This window comes from Atractosteus spatula, chromosome 1 (genome assembly GCF_055471065.1).
Source record: "Atractosteus spatula isolate fAtrSpa1 chromosome 1, fAtrSpa1.hap1, whole genome shotgun sequence".
NCBI lineage: Eukaryota > Metazoa > Chordata > Actinopteri > Semionotiformes > Lepisosteidae > Atractosteus > Atractosteus spatula.
This window is the reverse complement of record NC_142706.1, coordinates 45263697-45282434: the sequence shown is the minus strand read 5'-3', so window position 1 is coordinate 45282434 and position 18738 is coordinate 45263697. Positions and strand designations below refer to the sequence as shown.

Below are 18738 nucleotides of genomic sequence, written 5' to 3'. Positions count from 1 at the left end.
GATTCTGACTCTCAAGCTGGAATGCTTTAAAATGATCAGTCCAAAGAATTTTAAATTAAGTAGAGGGTAATTTTTTAAGCATGAATAAAGTGGCTGAGGGGATTGTAGAAACTCTTAAGACAATAGAAGGTATCTCAGAATGCTCTTCATGCCATCACTATTTATGCAAAAGGAAAATGAAACCCATCTGAATTACTGCAAATGAATGTATTCTGGTGTGATATAAGGGTGTCTTGGTCTATAACTATTTGTAGGCTGTAGTGCTGAGCCAGCAAAAGATGGGCCTGAATTTTTACAGAGAGTAATCGCTGAAGCAGGCAGTTGTCAGTAAAACATTCAAACCAGACACATCCAAAAACACATTAGTCACATACACCTGAAAGCACAGGACATTCTTCCAGAATGTGTAGATAGATACACCCTGAGTGTCTCTGTGACAGAGAACTCTCGTAAACTTCAGAGCTCATTGCACATATTATACATCAATGTGAAGTGCTCAGTGATCCTTTAAACCTTTAATAATAATAATAAAAATAAAAATATTATTAGATATTTATGTGTATATTATTATATAATATACATTATTTATATATTATTTGATTATATTTTATGTGGGATATTATTACCCACATAATAATCATCATTATTATATATTAGGACATATAATATATATATATTATATTTTCTAATACATATTTTATGTGGAATATTATTATAATCCATGTAATAATTATTATGTTATAAAATATAATCAATAATATACAATAATTATATATTATATTATGTGGAGCTCACTTTTTTTCAGAATAATGTATGACCGGACATACATCGATAAGTTCATAAACGCTCTGCAAAGTTATTGTATATGATATACGTAGACTATTCTATAGAATTTAGAAAAATGAACCACAAATTAATTCTTATGTTTTTATATTTATATAAAAAATGTATATACATAGTAGTTCAGGTGGGTAGCTGCGTCAGCATGCGTAGGCTGCAAAGGAACAAGTAATAGGTTTATTCCATGCTGGAAAAAAAGAAGAAAGAGAACACAACGTTTCGGCCGTGGAGCCTTCTTCAGGTGTGAGAGAGACAGGGCAGTAGGCAAAGGTAAAGTACCGGGAGAACAAAGGTTGGGAGGGAGGAGGAGTGAGAGGCGGGAGCAGGGGACACAAAGAGAGGCCAAGAGAGGCTTCCGATGTATATACATATATTTTTTATGTATTTAGCTAAATGTAACATTTTTGTTTTTAAAAACTAATTTCCTAAAAATATTCAAATAACTGACCTTTGTACATAATTTCAACATAGGAAATTATGTTTGGTGTTCTGTGCATCAGTGGGAGAGTTCAGTGAGTTCTATAGAACTATTGAGGCCTCTGCCCACATGTGAACTGAGGGATATCGCTGTCCTAATCTGCACACTAAACGACTGAAGCATGAAGATAAACAAATGCCCAAAGCTTCTAGAACAACCCATTGGTAGTTCTGTCCCAGGCATTTAGCTGCCTTCTTTGCATCTAAAGAAACTATTTTTTTGATGAGGGGTTAGATATGAAATATGAAAGTGTCATATGTTGTGAGAAATATAATGGCCTTTCAAGAATCCTTACTGGTTATGATGTATTTCAGTTCTTTGGTCAAATTATAATAATGACTTGATGACCTGAACAATATAAATGGAAAAGTATGCTTAATACTTTGGATTTAAGTCGCTAGGCTAAGCAAATGACAGTACTGGTTGGAGATCAGCACTGCCACATCCCCCCTTGCTTAGGAGGTATGAGACAGAGAAAATGCTGTGAATGGTTAATGTTGAAATTGGAGTAGAAAGAGCGGTGCTGGAAAAGATGTGTTCTGTCAGTGAGCTTTTGGATATGGGGATGTGGAAGTATGAGATCAGAATTTGACCCCCAAACCTAACTTCTGTTCAATAACACCATTAGGTGACACATATTTCAATTGGTTTAGATGGTCTTGGTTTTATTTTCATGTTCAGCAGCAAAAATAGCTATTATTAGTAGTCTAATATTGTATTCTGAGTTTTTCTTTTTTTAAAGAATAAAAACTTGACCTGATTTTTTATCTCTGTGAACTTCCCAATGAGACATTTACAGGACTTACTCATTTTAATTTGATTACACACTTCCATGGATAACTGAGGTAGAATGTACTCCAAGACAGGACTTTTCCTCTTGTGCATCGATTGAGCAGCTGCCTTTAACTCCAGCAGAGTTATAAGAGCTCAGGCTTGTTCAGCTTGTAAACTGAGGCAGTTTTAATGGGTTGAAAAATTCTTTGATCATGGTGCTGGCTTTAGAAGTATAGAGATGTAAATATAACTCTTGGAAAACCTTTACTGCCCAAATAGAAGCTAAATACGCTTTTATTTTTAGGGCAAGTAACCCAGCAGGCCTTCAGCATCTTCATGGTAGAGCTACTGTGTGTTTAATTAGGCATGCTGTACACTGTGGATTTTTTAAAATGTCCTTTTTAGAGTGTCCAGATGTCTAACCTATCTTGCATATTTATTCATTTTCCACTGCAAAATAATATGACTCTATTAGAATTACTGTATTTGAGAACATCAATATGGGTTTAAGCCACTAGCACATTACAGACTCTCCAGAAAAAGAAATTAATGTGTACAAATTAGCACAAGGTGGTTAGAGGAATTGAATCCAGCTGATGGTCATCAGATCCCTCTGTATAAGGGTTCAACATACAGGTGATATTTTCAGTCTCGTGGGTAAATGTTAATAATAAAATCAAATTTCTATATTCGGGGCGCTAATGGAGTGTTCAAGAAGTGTTACTGGCCAAACAGGATCAGCCAGTAGAACAGGATAGTTATGGACTCCAGAGAGGAAAGGCAGAAGACTAAACGGATGGACCAAAGTAGCTGATGGACCATACTAGGGTTGAGAAAGTTGTTTACAACCTTCGGGATTGTTCCGACCTCAGCCCCCATTCTGTACTTCTCTGTAATATTATATGGATGGTCTCTTCCTGACATGCTACCAGGTTAGGGGTACTTGCCACAACTTTCTATCTGGGAAATCCATACTCATAGCATCTTGTGTTCACAATAGAATAGGAACCTACTACCATAAATGTATAAACTAATAATATTCATGTTCTAGACACTGTGGGGAAGCAATAAAATAGAAGCTAAGCCAGGTAAGGCCTGGTCAGTACTGGGATGGTAGATCTCAAAGTAAAATCAGGTTGCTGTTGTAAATGATGCTAGTGGACCAGTAGGTGTCACTCTTCCCTCAGGACCAAAATTTCCAATCTAATGTCCCAGTATTTTAACATACTTATGGAAATGCCCTACTCTGAAAGGCTGGAAAAACTGAATCTTCTTATTCTTGATCAGAGAAAGCTATGAGGGAGCTGATTTCTGTATTCATAATCCTTAAGGGTGGTGAAAGTCAATCTAGTGGACTTCAGGACCAGCAGTGAAATAAAATTCAGAGGGCACAAATGGAAAGTACATTTAAAATCATAAATGTGAGACACTTTTGTACGTACAGGCTTTTGTAATCTAGAAAAAGCTATCCAGCCATTTTATCATGTTAACTCAATATATTTTACATGTCAACTCAATATAAACTTCCTTGAAGAAAAACTCTAGAATTAAAGGATAAATCTATTAAGGACACTGCAGATGTCGTTTTCTGCTGCGTTGCTGTATTTTCTCCTGCAGAAAGGACACTAATATCTCTTATCTTGTACTGTAGCTGAGCTGTGGTAGTTACAACCAGAGGTCACTGTTGTGTTTATCACTCTCTGGAGATCCTTTTTCATGTTATATAATCTATCATCTTGTCTTGTGTGTGAATGCAACACATGCATTCTCTGTGCTTTTTATGTATTGATTTTGCCTAATGTTGCTTGTTTTTTATTTATTTTTTATTCACAGAATCCAGAAATTCTCTTTAAGCAGTGATTTTATACAATAAATTCCTTATACTTCATAAGCCATTAAATAGGCCACTGGTTGACATGTTGTGAGATGTTTACAAAACCTGATCTGATATTTCATTTGTCTCTCCACAGTGACATAGATAGAGGTCTCCATGGGTCTACAATAAACAAAAACCTAGAACTGATCTGGAAAGGATGTCATTTCTACCAAAAAACTCTAACCAAAGCAAAACAAGTCTTACAATTTAACAATACTTGGAATTAATACTATAAGGGCTTTTCTTACTTACCTCCCATCAAGGATATTTTGTTTTCTAGAAAAATTTCATTTTAGCAACTTGCCATTGACAATTTAATGTTTGTGTTATTAGCTTTGTTTTGCTACTGTTAAAATTCCAGAGCATTGTTTTTGGAATGGAAACATTTTTAACCTATAAAATCTATTGGATAAAATAGAAATCTCTCCAAATCAGGTTAATGGCTCTGACTGCAACTTCCACACAGGCCAAACAAATGGGACTAATGGGCTGGATGTGGCCTGTGGGCCATATGTTGGACACACCTGATCTAACTGATTTAGGTAAGGTGATCTAATCAATCTAGGTAAGATGATCTAATTGACCTAGCAAAGAAATTCTAACAGATGTCGCTAGAATGACGTAAAAATCTAACTGGAGTTTCCCCGGGATACGGAGGGAACCTTGAGCAGGAAGGGTTGCTGTAATATTAACAGGTTTAAGAGCAGAAAAAAAAATTACATGTAAATCCATAATGTAATGCTGATGTATGGTCCTCTACATAATAGGGTCTGACTACTCTTTAAGCTACTGAATACACTTGAATTGAGGGCTGCAAAACAATTTTATATGTGGAATCTTTTTGGGTATGGGTCATGAATCAGATTCCCTGTTTGGTGTAGAACTGTGAAGGCTAAAACTTAGTGAACTCCCTAGGCATTAAAATAGATACCATATGTTTAATTGCAATACTTTTTACTGCACAGTACACCCTGCAGCCAATGCCTTGTGGTTTTATCAGTCCTAATTTGCCCTTTATGGTTTCATTTGGGGTGCACAAACACAAGGGATTACACACTTCTCCATGCAAGGCTAAGCATGACATATAGCTGGACCATGAAAATATGGTATATCCATTACTTTTACTTGTATTGAACTGTTTTCACTAAGTTAAAACCATAAGGCTATAATCAATACTGTCTGCTCTGGCAGATGGATTGTATCCTTAACCAGTGACAAACCAGATCCTGTTTTTGTGCAAGAGGTTGCTGAGGAAGTCATGGGTATATCTTTTGCTGGTTTTTAGCTGTGGCTTTTAATTCTCTTCACAGATGCTTGTCAGTAGGTGATGTGACCTGCTATGGCATGAATACCTTTTTGGTTTTGCAATACAAATTCCAGACTAAGGTTTTTGTCCCTAGAAAGGTACACAGCACTTGTAGTTTCATTGTTTTCAGGACACAGTCATCCCGAGAAGTCTCACTAGTGTTCTTCTTCTATCAGATTGTTGGCACCCACTCATCTTTTGTTTTCTTAGATTGTAGTTAGTACACAGACAGCAGGAAGAGAACAGTGGGAGGATTGTGGTTAATTGGTGGCGAATTCCAATGAGGAAAACCTGGAAAACTAATTTTTTAATTTACAGGCATCCTTGAGTTATGGCTGAAAATGTCTTGTTAAACTGTAGGGGGGTGTCATTACAGAGCTCTTTAAGCTCCATAAGCTAACAATGTGGTTTCTTTGAATGTATTAAAATAGTGTGATTAAAGGATTGCCAGACTCCATTTATCCAGACATTATGTCTGCATGATATTAGCAAAGGAACAGTAGCAAAAAGTAGCAATGTTGCAAATCTTTTGAGAATTGCTTTAAGATGATGAATCAATATCTTTGATACCCACTTGTAAAACTACTGCTTAATACATTGTTATCCTTTGTATAAACATATACAGTGAGTGGGATACCTGTGCTTGCCTCTGGAAAATAGATTAGGCCAGTGTGAAATGGGAGAGTACCATTCAAAGTTGTTTGCTGCTACCCCCTATTCTGTGTTTTGTAAAAGTCAAAACTGAAGATCCTGACATGTACTTGCATGTGATAGTGAAAGGCAACAGAAGCTTGATTGAATTCTGTCAGAGGAATATTAATGTTGGTACCTAAATCCAAAATAAAGCAATGTCAGGTTTTGTGAACAGGAGCTTTGGGTTGCTCCATCAGCTCGATTTCCAATACAATGGATAAGGCCATGCGTGCAGCTTCAATATCCACTAAGAAAGGGCCCAAAATCCAAACTTGCTGTCCCTGGTGTCTTCTAGAAAATATTCTGTGAATTTTCTTAACCGTTGTGTTAAATGCTTAAACACAGCTTTAGATATTTTGATGTTGCGAGGTTCTTCCAAAATTTCACTAAGATTGGGAACATTTCTATTCTTCCCTCTTCAACTTTCTTACCTTCCACATTGAACTTTCTTCTTGAATTACTCATTTTTGTCAGAAACAAAAACTACAGTGCTGTTTCGTCCTTGAATTGAAATATTTAGTTGGTTCATCTGGTCGATGTGTCTGATACTGTATGTAGGCCAGTTTTGCACAAATCTGCCAAGAAGGAAATTCTGTGTCCAAAAGCATCTTTTCTCATCAATAAAGACGGGCACTTCCTCTCTTCCTTCAAGATGATTCAGCACCTTCCCTTTTGAAAGCCATCTTACTTCACTGCAGTACAAGAGTTGCAAACCCTTCACTTACACAAAGAAGCAAAATGTCTGAAGTTCAAGACATCATTTTCATGTAATTGATGTTTTCACAGCTACAGAATATCCATGACTTCATGTAACTCTGGTGACCTTTTCGGTTGCCAGGCATTCTCATAGTAAAAACAGTGCCTCCACTGATTCTTTCTGAAATATGTTTCACAATACTTTCCTGCAGTTTCTTGTATTTACCAATAATGTGGTTTTACAGACATTGGTGGATTTGCTGAGGTATATGCCAAAATATGGAATTTCCAAAAAGATGGCTTTCAAACTCACTACTCATATAAGTAACTCTCAGCACATATCGTCAGTGCTGAGCAAAATGAGCTCTCCTGCAATACTGAACATTTATTATAGGGCCGGGTGATATACCGAAAATTTACCGATAGCGATGTTAAGAATCTCTCACCGACCTAATTTTGCTTATGTCTTTATGTTTGGTAAAAGCTTTCCACACTGTGTGCTTTCATGAGTGGTCCCCTTAAAAAACTACAACATCCTGTCATAATATCCAGTCACATGCTTCTGCCTCGTCCAACCTTCATTCTTCATTCAAAACACAAAGAAGCGTGGCGGGCATGTGACAGCATGAGCGCTTATGCTGAACCCCAGTCAGTCAGGGATGACTCAAGTACAAATTAAGATGAGCTGGTATCTAAAAAAGATGCAGCCTTGATTATTTGGTTATATTTTGGCTTCAGCAAACAGGATACTGAACAAAGAGAAGTCAAATGTATACTCTGTCGGAAAACCAATTCTGCGCCCAAATGTACCACGAGCAACTTGTTTCATTGCTTCAAACACAACCATGTCATGGAATACGAAGAGTGCATAGCCAAAAAAAAGAGAGAGACTGACAAGCGCACTCATGGCCGAAGTGATTCCCCCAAACAGCTGTCTCTAACACAAGCATTTACTAATGCCACTCAATATGCAAAAGATTCACGCAGATGGAACGAGATAACTAACGCCATTACATACTACATAGCGAAGGACATGGTCCCCATAGCTACAGTGGTTCCCAAAAACTCGTTCAAACCCTTGAAAAGAGATATATTGTGCCCTCGAGAAAATATTTTTCTCAAAATGGTGCCTGACATTTACTGTACAAAAAATGCAGTGAAAAGGTAGCTGCTGAGCTAAAATCAGTCCGGAATTTTGCACAGATCTGTGGTCAAGTAAGCCGATGGAACAATACTGGAGCCTTACTTTGCACTATATTGACGATGAATGGATCCTGCGAAGCAGATGCCTACAGACAGCATATTTTCCTGATGATCACATGGCGTATAGGATTGCACAGGGCCTGAAAGATGCCCTTTCCGTGTGGGATCTGTGATCTTTTTTTCATAAGATGTTTTGATTTCTAGCATCATTTACATTGAAAATGTCTAAGCTGTGAGACATTTAGATGTAGTTTGCATTGGATAAATATTGAAAGCTCTATATTTTTCATAAATGTTCATTGTGCAATATGTTAAAATGTTCAATAAATGTTCATTAAAAGTTATTCTGTTTGTGTTTCCATGAATTCTGTCCTTAAATTATTTGTAAGATGAGGTGTCTGCAGATTTAATAGTTTCAAATATTTAAAACATGATCTTTCAGCATATCATGTTATCATACAGTATACTGTAATTTCAAGGGTTTAAAAAAAACTATAGTTAATTTATCGTAATCGAGGTAAATGTGTGAAATTATCGTGATATTGATTTGAGGTTATAATGCCCAGTCCTACTTTCTTACTGTGAGAAACAGGGAAATGTGGGAATCCACATGGTAAACCGGCTTCAGTGCAGTGTTGTAAGCATAGCTGGTGATTTCTGTTATATCTGGAGCTTGTCCCACCTCTTGTGGTTTTCCAGCATTTCCAGGCTGTTAAGTGTCTCTGCTCTTTTGAGGGTCTTGGTTTGACAACTTTGCCACTTTTGACACGCTCTCACTCTTGTTTCTGCGTCACCTGTCACTGAAAAGCTAAATGTCATGTGTTCTGGGTTGTGTTTTTACTACATGCTTTGCCACCTTTTTAGTAACTTGCGGAAGTCTCACCTCCTTCGTTGTTATTTTTTCCCTTGTACAAAACAGTTCATCGTGATATATATATGCCCAAATAAAAATATTTACCTTTTCTTCTGCCCCCCCAAATCAAAGTGGCATTATTTGGCCATATGTGATGACATGAATGAATGAATTATGCATGCTGATCTTCATAACCTGGAAGCTTGTTGTTTTCATTAGCACAAGTCACTAAAGGTACAAATTAATCCTGCACTGTTGCAGCCCCGTTTCTGACAGTGATATGCAATTATCATTACTGTTATATTTTGACAAGCACTTATTTTTGGACTCTCTCTATGTATTTACGCTCATTATGTACCGACTCCATGACGCACTAACAGTCACCTCACAGACCAGTGGTGGGTTGCAGCCCACAGGTTTGGGATCATTGTTCTGAGCTACGCAGTTGAACAAACAACAAATTCCCTGCTTCAATGGACATTGTTATAGACAGTGTTTCAGGTCTTTACAAATGAGTGATGACTCATTAAGGGTGATTCATGAAACCAGATGGATTGTGGCTCTTCAGGACCACGGTAGGCCACCCCTGATCTTCAGTAAGACGGATATATTTAGCAGGAACATCTTGGACTTGACATGCAACAGTGGAAATCGGTGATTTCTCTTGGTTTTTTGGCCCATGTCCCTGTTTTCAGAACCCACTACATTCTGTTTTTTATTTGAGATTCACAATGAGAAACATGGGCTTGATCTGACGTTGTGTCATTATTTTCATAAAGCAGGTCTTTACGTTTTCTTTAGCCAAGGTAAAAAATTAGTCAGCAAAAGAGGACAAACTTTAGAAAATTGCTTCCAGGACATTTTTTAATTCCATCAATTTACAGTGGAAACTCTTTGTCATCTGTATAGAAAGAGTATTTTCTTTTAAATGCCCTGTGTTTAAATTTGATGTGTGGTAACAAAAACAACTTTATCCACAATGTGTATTATTTGTTCATTTTATTCCTGGAATTAAGCTGGAAAGCTAGTGAGTGACAGTTTTGCCTTGCTTAATGGCTGAGACTGCTCAGGAGCTTTCAATCTTTTTTCATGACCCCAGGCTATAATGATGTTCGTAATAAGACATTCACGCTGTCATCATGAAAAGGGAGCTTTAAATATCCCCACGAGAGACTAATGAATTTCCAGCGCGGAGGATTGTGTGGTTAAAGGTTGGATAACCAAGCAAAGGGTTTCTGCTGTTTTTATTTGCCTGCACAGTACTGGTGAGAGATGGAGGCATCAATGGACCTATAACACCTAGATAAAACTGAGGAGGAGATAATTAGGACAAGTGATAATCTTATTTTGGCCAGAGGGTTCTTTGTTTATTTACTTAGAATGAAAGGAAGATCATTTAGATGGTGTAATAATGTCATAGATATTAACAAGTACATTCAAAGGGCATTTACCCACAGGGATTAATGTAAGCCTTTTTGTTTTGTTCTTATAAGACACGGTTTGAATAAGTGGTAAGTTCATTTCAAAGACCTTATGTGCTTCAGATACAGCAAGTTCCTACGTGGCTATGGAAGCCTCTTCTCTCATGTATTAATTCCAAAAATATCTGTGCTGACTTTTCTGAATGCCTTGAAAATAATCAGACACAATAGCTGATTCTGTGATGCCATCCACAAGCCATTGGCAGTAATACAAATTAAAAATGCAAAATACACCTGAAAAATGAGGTAAAAACATTCCTTATTTTTTCAGTTTTCTTAAAGTTTTGTCTGTGTGGACTCATAAATGGTAAAACTGTATATAATACTTATACTTCTTGACTACAGATCACACAAGAATATTCATGCTTTTTGCTTATGTTGCTTAAAAATGTAGAATATTTGAACTAAATCTTTTCAAGAAGTACATGATTTAGCAAACAACTGAAGCAAAAATTAGAATTTCACTGACTTACAGTAGGTACATGTTTTTTAAAAAAATATCTGCTAGGAGGCTGTGCAGGTTTGGAATCAGTGAGATATGCTCCTGTGAAGTGTTGCCACGTAGTTGCTTAACCAAATTTGCCCAATAGTTGAATCATCATATCAGTTTTTTCTCCAAGTATCAATTTAGTTTAATGTAGACCACAAGTGTCCTTTCAGAGTGAGCAGGTTGTTTTAACTGTAATTTTTTTTTAAAATACCCTTTTTGTACCAGCAGGCATGAATTTGTGTATTTTTGTTCTTCACTCTCCTCTGGAAAAAAAGGCCCACAGGTACAGAAGTAGGAGAGAACTTAACACAAATAAAACAAATTACATTTTCAATTTGCACTCGTTGTGTTTGTTTTTCTTTTCTGTAAGGAAATAGAATATAACACTTACATTTATCTACAGTCGTGTGTTTATGAGAAAGAGCTAGTGGTAGAGGGATAAAGCAGGCCCTTAATTTCTTTTTATAGCTGTGTCATTTATTAACTTTGAAGTTACTGCTAGAAGTGTTTTGCTCACGCCATTTATCACACAGTGCCAGATTTGCTTGTAAATAATCTAATCTTCTGCATGGAAGCATCCATATTGCTTGTTTATCATCAGATTATTCCTTAATAAAAATGTATGCTTTGTGATCTACATTTTATTAATTTAGTGTGCACATTTATTGATTGGCATTTTTTTTGGCCATGAGTGTGTAATTCGTCTTTATTATTTCTCATCTGTCAGGCTTTCCGGAATTCTCTGTACTCTGGGTTTGCAGTGGGCTGAGCACATTAGCAGAATGTTGTTTCTTTATTAAGCCATTGCCTTCTTTCTGCATTCACTTTAATGATAGCTCATTAATGTGTTTTTGTTCACATTCTGCTTTGAATGAAACTGCAAGAGGAATAGGCGATGGCATGCTAATCAAAACAGGAAATCATGCAGGAAAAACTAAAGTAAATCATGTAGCTGTTGATGGAATATATGATTGTAAACATTCTTGTGACCAGATTTAAAAAAAAAGCGTTACATCTGGGTGGGTAGTCTTTTCTGAAAGTGCACACAGAGTGGCAACGAAAGAAGTATTGCAATCTGAGGTTAGAAACCTGAAACTAGTTTCACTCTGTCACTCCCATAAACCTGGGCAGTAAAATCAATAGTTCAGTTTTACTCACTGACTGTTGAGCCGGAAGCTTACTAACGTCCTCAGGTTTAGTAAACTGATTTTAAAAAGACTATGTCTTGAAACCGTGAGGTTGAGTACAGTTTTGTAAATATTCTTTTTACTAGATACTCTGTTTCAGAAAATCAACTTCCCTGTTGCGGTTGTGGTCTTTGTTCAAAAATGTTTAATTGGTTTCTAACCCAGGTAGTTACCAGGTGCAATCAGGAGCAAAGGATTTAATGTCTATAATGTATTAAAACTGAAATACTGGCACTTAACAGGAGGAATAACCAAACACTTTTGGAATGTGTGGTTTCCACATGTTTGTGAAACATGCTTCTTTGTATATTCCTCTTGTTTCACAAGATCAGATTTTAATGAAGTTTTAAAAATATTTTTATCTTCTGGATTTCACTAACAGCTCTCAGCTTGCATTTTGCAGCTTATAATTCACTCATGGAATTCACAGTGCTGCTGTTGCAAACATGTAAGAACATATGAACAGAAGAAAGGTTACAAATGAGACAAAGCCATCTAGAACATAGACGTGTTCAGTAGTATGCAGCTAACTGATCTAAGGATCTCATCCTCTGATAGTCAACTAAGGATGGGAAAGCTATATGGAAAAAATAACTATATTATATTTACTGTATAAGGTTGTTGCACAGAGAGATTGTTCCTCAATAAATTAACAGTTATTAATGAAGCATCATGTTATGGAATCATTTTGATTATGATGATTATAATTTATTTTTTCACTGTATTTCTGAGGACACAAATCAGAAATCAAGCCAGTAATTCTAAGAATCATCAAACATATCAAAAATAAAACCAGTCCTGCTAAAAAATATTTTATACAAACACCTGTTTTCCTCAAATATAATGCACAAGATGGACTGTTAAGCAGGCTATCACAGTCTCCTGACTTCAGCCCAATAGAACATTTCTTTGGTTCAAACCACAGTACAATTCAATCTCTACTGAATCTGTTTCAAGGCTATAAGGACTACCTTCTCTGTTGTTGTTAAAGCCAAAAAATGATCAACTGAAATACACGTCAATTTCATTACTGATCTTCTTTTTATGTAAGCAATAAATACCAACTACTTGTTTTTTTCTGTAAATAAAAATTGGAATAAAATTTGATCCAGCTGCATTTTAAATTGAATGTATAAACATATCATCCCAATTTATTCTTGTGATTCCAGCATTGTATATGGTACTGCAGCCAAACACATTCTTCATAAGAAATTGGCTACAAGAACATGTTGAAATGTGACATGGTCTTGAATTGAATGTGCAGCTTGCAGACTAGGTGTATTTATTGGAACATGTGCAGTAACTTTAGTAATTAAGACTTGTTGAACAACCATAAATTCATTCAACAAGACATTCTCTCCCATACATAGTGACGCAATGATAATCCTATGATAGGCATTATACAAGCTTTTATCAAGATAATTAACTAAAAAAAAGCTCTTTGGTTACAAAAAAAAAGCCAAGAACTGAGGGATATATTTAGTAAGGTTTTTTTTTCTTGTCTTATGAAATACTGATTTTATTAAAGGTCTTTATTATGTAAAAACGGTAGATTAAGAGGTTGTGTTGCTTTTGTTTTACCGCAAACCGGAATATGAGAGAATTAATGGCTCCTCCTGTTTTAGTAGAAGGCATGAACTTATCCTAAAGGATTTTTACTGTAAGTAAATTGAAAGAAAAGCCTCTGAGAAATGTCCTTCGTGTTGTGCAGTACAACAAAATAGGTCATCTGTATGAAATAGGGTTTTGTTTATACCATTGAAATATAGGTCATTTGATATACAGGTGGGTAGCATGGTGGCTCAGTGGATAGCATTGCTGCTTTGCAGCACTAGTGTCCTGGGTTGAATTCCTGACCACAGGTGCTATCTGTGTGGAGTTTGTGTGTTTTCCCCATGTTCCCATTGGTTTCCTTTGGGTGTTCTGTTTTCTCCCCACAATCCAAATACATACTGCTTGGGGAATGGGCCTTTGTGCAAAGTGTGTTTATATCTGTGTGTCCCCTGTGATGGACTGCCATCCCATCCAGGGTGTATCCCATTGTGTGCCTGTTTGTTTGCTGAGACAGGACCCAGCTCCCTTGCAATACTGAAGTGGAAGAAGCAGTCAGAAAACAGATGGAAGCTGTATCACAATGCAATATTGATTTTCCTCATACAAGATATCATTAAATAAATAAAAGCATGAGAAGATCGGTAACCATAACCTATTATGCTGCTTGATGTATTTTACCAAGAAAAAGGCTAAGAAGTGACAGGAAAATAAATGCTTTCCCTGATTAGCTAAGCCTGAGACAGTCTCCCATCATTTGTGTGTAGTACATTCTTCAGCAGAGTTTGAAGCTGATCATATGGAGGACTGGCTGAGATGAGCTGACGGCTAAGGTGAAGAATTAAAGAAGCAATGCTAGTGTATGCGTGTTCTTTCTATCAACAGATTCTTCATTTAAATTCCCATCCCCAGAAACAAACAGTGGTTACATTGAAGACTTTGTTGGAAAAAAAAGGCACGCTCGTTCAGATTTTCTGTGTCATGTCTAAAGATGTATTTTAAGTTCTCTGCCATTAGTGGACAGGAAATTCATCTACCCTTTTTTTCTTTTCCTGAAGCAGCACATCATTCTTAGGAAGTACAAAAAAAGAAACAAATAGGCAAGCTTGCTATTTTTTGATGCTACAATGGTCAGTGTAATTTTGTGTTTTGTAGTTCATTACAAAATAAACACGTCAGCAGAAAAATGTCAGAGTTGACAAATATTTTGAACTCATTGCATTATTTTATGTTCTGTAACACACTCGAGTGGTATTGTATAGTAGTCCGTGGTAGTCAAGGTACTGTAGTCTGCTTAATGCATGATTCTAAAATGGACTGTACTGTAAGTAGAGGTTTCTTAAGTCTGAGGTCCCGACTCTCGGAGCTGTAATAGCTACCAATATGAGAGTTTTTTTTTCGCAAGAAAGCTGTTAGTATTTGAAATAAGTATAGGTATTTATGGAACTAAGTAAGTGGTTAAGAGTTTTGGATTTTGTATGTAAGCATAATGTGCTCTTGGTTTAAATTTTCCAGCTCACTTTGGGATTTTGTGTTGAGAGTTTTGCACTGTTGCAGTCTTTTGAAAAATGTTTTAAAGCAATAGTTAAAAAACTACACAATGAGTGACAACCCTGAATGCACTAGATGCAAAATCCTGTTAACTCCTGTTAGCCTCCAAAGAAATAATAAGGAGCTGCTTTTTTTAAAGTAGGGTAACATTTTCTACAATGTTTGTGATTAGCCAGCAGTCCTATAACCCTGCAACTCACATCGGGCAGCCCACTGAAGCTAAGCAGGTGTGAGCCTGGTCAGCACCTGGATGGGAGACCTCCTGGGAAAAACTAAGGTGGCTGTTGGAAGAGGTGCTAGTGGGGCCAGCAGGGGGCGCTCATCCTGTGGTCTGTGAGTCCTAATGCCCCTTTATAGTGACAGGGACACCATACTGTAAAAAGGTGCTGCCCTTTTGGATGAGACGTAAAACTGAGGTCCTGACTCTCTCTGGTCATTAAATGTCCCAGGGCATTTGTCGAAAAGAGTAGGGGTGTAACGCTGGCATCCTGGCCAAATTTCCTATTGGCCTTTACTAATCATGGCCTAATAATAATCCCTGTCTATGAATAGGCTTCATTACTCTGCTCTCCTCCCCACTGATAGCTGATGTGTGGGGAGCGTTCTGGCACACTATGGCTGCCGTTGCATCATCCAGGTGGGGCTGCACATTGGTGATGGTGGAGGGGAGTCCCCATTACCTGTAAAGCACTTTGAGCTGAGTGTCCAGAAAAGCGCTATTTAAGTGTAAGCAATTATTATGAAGTAGCATTAATATGAAAATACCTTATTTTAAATTATGTTTTTATTAAGAATATTGTGACTATATTGACTGTATAACAAAAAATAGCTTAGGTAATCCATACAATTAGAAGCATAACATGGATCTACTATTAACTTTGTAGTGTAAAGACAGATCATTTCTATTACCAGACCTCTTACACTTGCTTAACATCAACCTTTCTGGGCATCCTGGTGCAGGCTGGAATTCAACAGAGAAAGTGTGGCATCATAACCATTGCAAGTGTGACATTTTTCTTAGTTGTGTATGCAATAATAAAACATTGCGTTTTTTTCATAAGTAAAAAAGTGGCAGTATATGAGGAGTGCCCAAAACCATGCAGTTTGGTTTTCTTTAATTTTAGTGCATTTTGCAGTATGCTTTTATTTTTAATTTCACCTCAATTATGTTCCAGTTAGATTTTCTTGATCATTACTTTAATGTTCGTCTAGTTCTGTCATGGGCGGCAAGGCAGCGGCAGTGCTTAGCATTGCTGTCTCGCAGCGCTGGGGCCTTGGGCTCAATCCCTGGGGTCCGGTCTGTGTGGAGTTTGCATGTTCTCCCCATGTTCGAGTGGTTTTCCTCCAGGTGCTCAAGGTTTTTTCCCACAGTCCAAAGACTTACAGGTAAGGTTAACTGGCTTCTGGGAAAATCTGCCCTGCTGTGAATGTGTGCACACGTCTGTGTGTGTCCCGCAACAGACTGGTGTCCCATCCAGGGTGTACCCTGCCTTGCACCCATTGCTTGCAGACATAGGCTCCGGCTCCCCTGCAGCCCTGGAATGGAATAGAATGGAGACGCCCTTGCCGTCTAAGCTAGCACGGCTCCTTTCTCCTCCAAAAACACAACCCATTTTAACTTTAAAAGTGCCGGCTATGATCTTTTTTGGTTAATTGAAGGTTCTGCCTTCACATTGAATAAAATGTACCCCTTTTATCTCTAAACTGTTATTATCTTGTTGTTTGATATTAGTATCAGATTTCAGACTCAAAGTACTTTTCAAATGTATCCCCATTTTTCAGAAATATACTGCTTCCTCATAAGTACAGTTTCCCACAGCATTCAGAGACCTACAGGTTTGTGTATCAGTATTCCTTTAAGAAGAACCCTACTGTGCTTCACAGAGGATACAGGAAGACTATAGCTCAACCTCCATTTAAAAATGGCTGTAGGGCAAAACCACAACTCCAGACATAATGATAATGAGAAGGGGTTTTCTCTGCATTCCTGTGAAGTCATCAGGAAGAATGCATCTTTTTATTATTCACTTCTTACAGGCCTATGAAACTAAATTATTCTACCAATATAGCAGACTGTGTACTATGTGCGTACACAGTCTGGATACAGCCTAAGAAAAGTCTCGCCTGACTACAAGGATCACATCTTGGGTTTGACAGTGGGTTGGTAGTAATAAATGGCAGTTTGTCACAGCAGTCTCCGATGTTGTAGTGTAATTTACATCTTGTAAAACAGTTCATTAGCATTCAAGGTATGCTCTTTGCTATTTTTTCAGCCTGGTCATGTGCTGTAGTTTAAGGAGTCACAGGGGTGTGTATTCCCATATAAGTATTTTCTAATCCAGCTGTTGCTGTGGAAGGTGAACAAGCAGTGAAGCAAGTTCTAGCTCTCTGGATTTTAGACATATAATAGAAATAAATGATTTTTTTCAGCACCTTTTTAAACTTACAGTTCAAACTTTGAAATGGTATTTTTTTGCCGTTATATCTGGTGGACATTTTGTGATTAATATGATTTTTGATACACCTTGATCTCGTAAACCAATATTTCTTTGAATTATAAATAAAGCCCGAGGTATTTCTTAATAACGACCCTTGTGTAAATCGAATATACTGTGAGCATGAAGGAAAGAGGTTTATAACAACACTCCACGTGTCCGTGTGGCACACCTACTGTATAATGTTTGTAACAAATGTTTCTTGCCTAATGAGCTCAGTTCACCAAAAGTGGATATCTAAATAATTGTTAGCAGTTTGACTTAAAATCTATTACAATGCGCACTAAGATATCTAGATAGAGGGGGGGAAAAAGTATTTCTTTGTCAGTGAAACAGATTAGGTGCAGCGCAAGCCCTTATGATGATTTTAGAATGAGAACAAGAACCGAAACAAAATCCTGCGTATGTGGAGTTTTTGGAATGGTGGCACACCACAAGATCAAGGCCTTGCATCTACTGAGAGAGGAAAAAAAAAACACCTAGATTATGTCATTCAGTTTCAGCGTCTCCATGATGACAGACGGGCTTTGTCCACAGGGAAAAAACACAGCTTTCGGGGCCCTCATTTCGGCTTTTTTCTCCGACGGTCCGGTGCATGCCTCCTCCAACTCACCCCGTACCTTCTCACCGTTTCTCCAGCTTTCTCATTTTTTGGTGTGTGCGCGCGTGTCCCCTCCCCCCAGCCTCCTTCTGTCTGACTGAGTAATGAGCTATGATATGGTTGGCTACTGTCCAGAGGCAGCCTCCGTTGATTGGCCGCCTCGTAGTTCTCGTACTCTGTGATTGGTCTCCGACCCCACTGCTGCATATTTTCCTGAAGCACTAGCATATTCTGGGTTTGAAAAACCGAAGGTGGGGATGCAAGGTTTGTGATCGTTTTTGCCCCTTTTCTTTGATTCATTCTGAAAACTGGCTGATTTGTAAAACGGTGGAGCAGCGGGCTTGCGATGGCGTCTACGGACTGATCCCGTAGTGAAGGTGGATTAGATTTTAGGGCTGGAAGGGCTTTGGGTGGGGTAGCCTTGGAGCTCACGCTGGGCAAGCCTTTGCTGTGTGGGTTGTGGAGAGGATAAAAGGGGGCTGGTTTGTATTTTTAATAAGCTGAGGCAGTGGCAGTAGGTTTCTCCCTTTGGAGCGCCTTGTGCCTCCTTTGGCTTTTCAAGTTCAAATGCAGAGACGTAGAAGACCGCAGACCTGCTAGAGAAACACGCACTTGCAGCTGGTTGATGATTTAAATGGTTCAAGTTTAAACTAGAGCAGATTG

The 18738-nt window shown here is 37.7% G+C and overlaps 1 protein-coding gene across 3 annotated transcripts in view; it reads left to right on the top strand.

The window, feature by feature from the left end:
- The window catches only part of ctbp1 (C-terminal binding protein 1), a 215328-nt gene that overhangs the window by 61949 nt on the left and 134641 nt on the right, over positions 1 to 18738 (top strand). The window contains exon 1 of one of the 3 annotated variants that reach the window (XM_088932379.1): positions 18283 to 18339. The exons of the other annotated variants lie outside the window; for them this stretch is intronic. Coding sequence (XP_088788505.1) covers positions 18333 to 18339 — 7 coding nt within the window. The 5' untranslated portion in view covers positions 18283 to 18332. Of the gene's footprint in view, positions 1 to 18282; positions 18340 to 18738 lie in introns of those variants that run through there. 3 annotated transcript variants of the gene reach the window in all.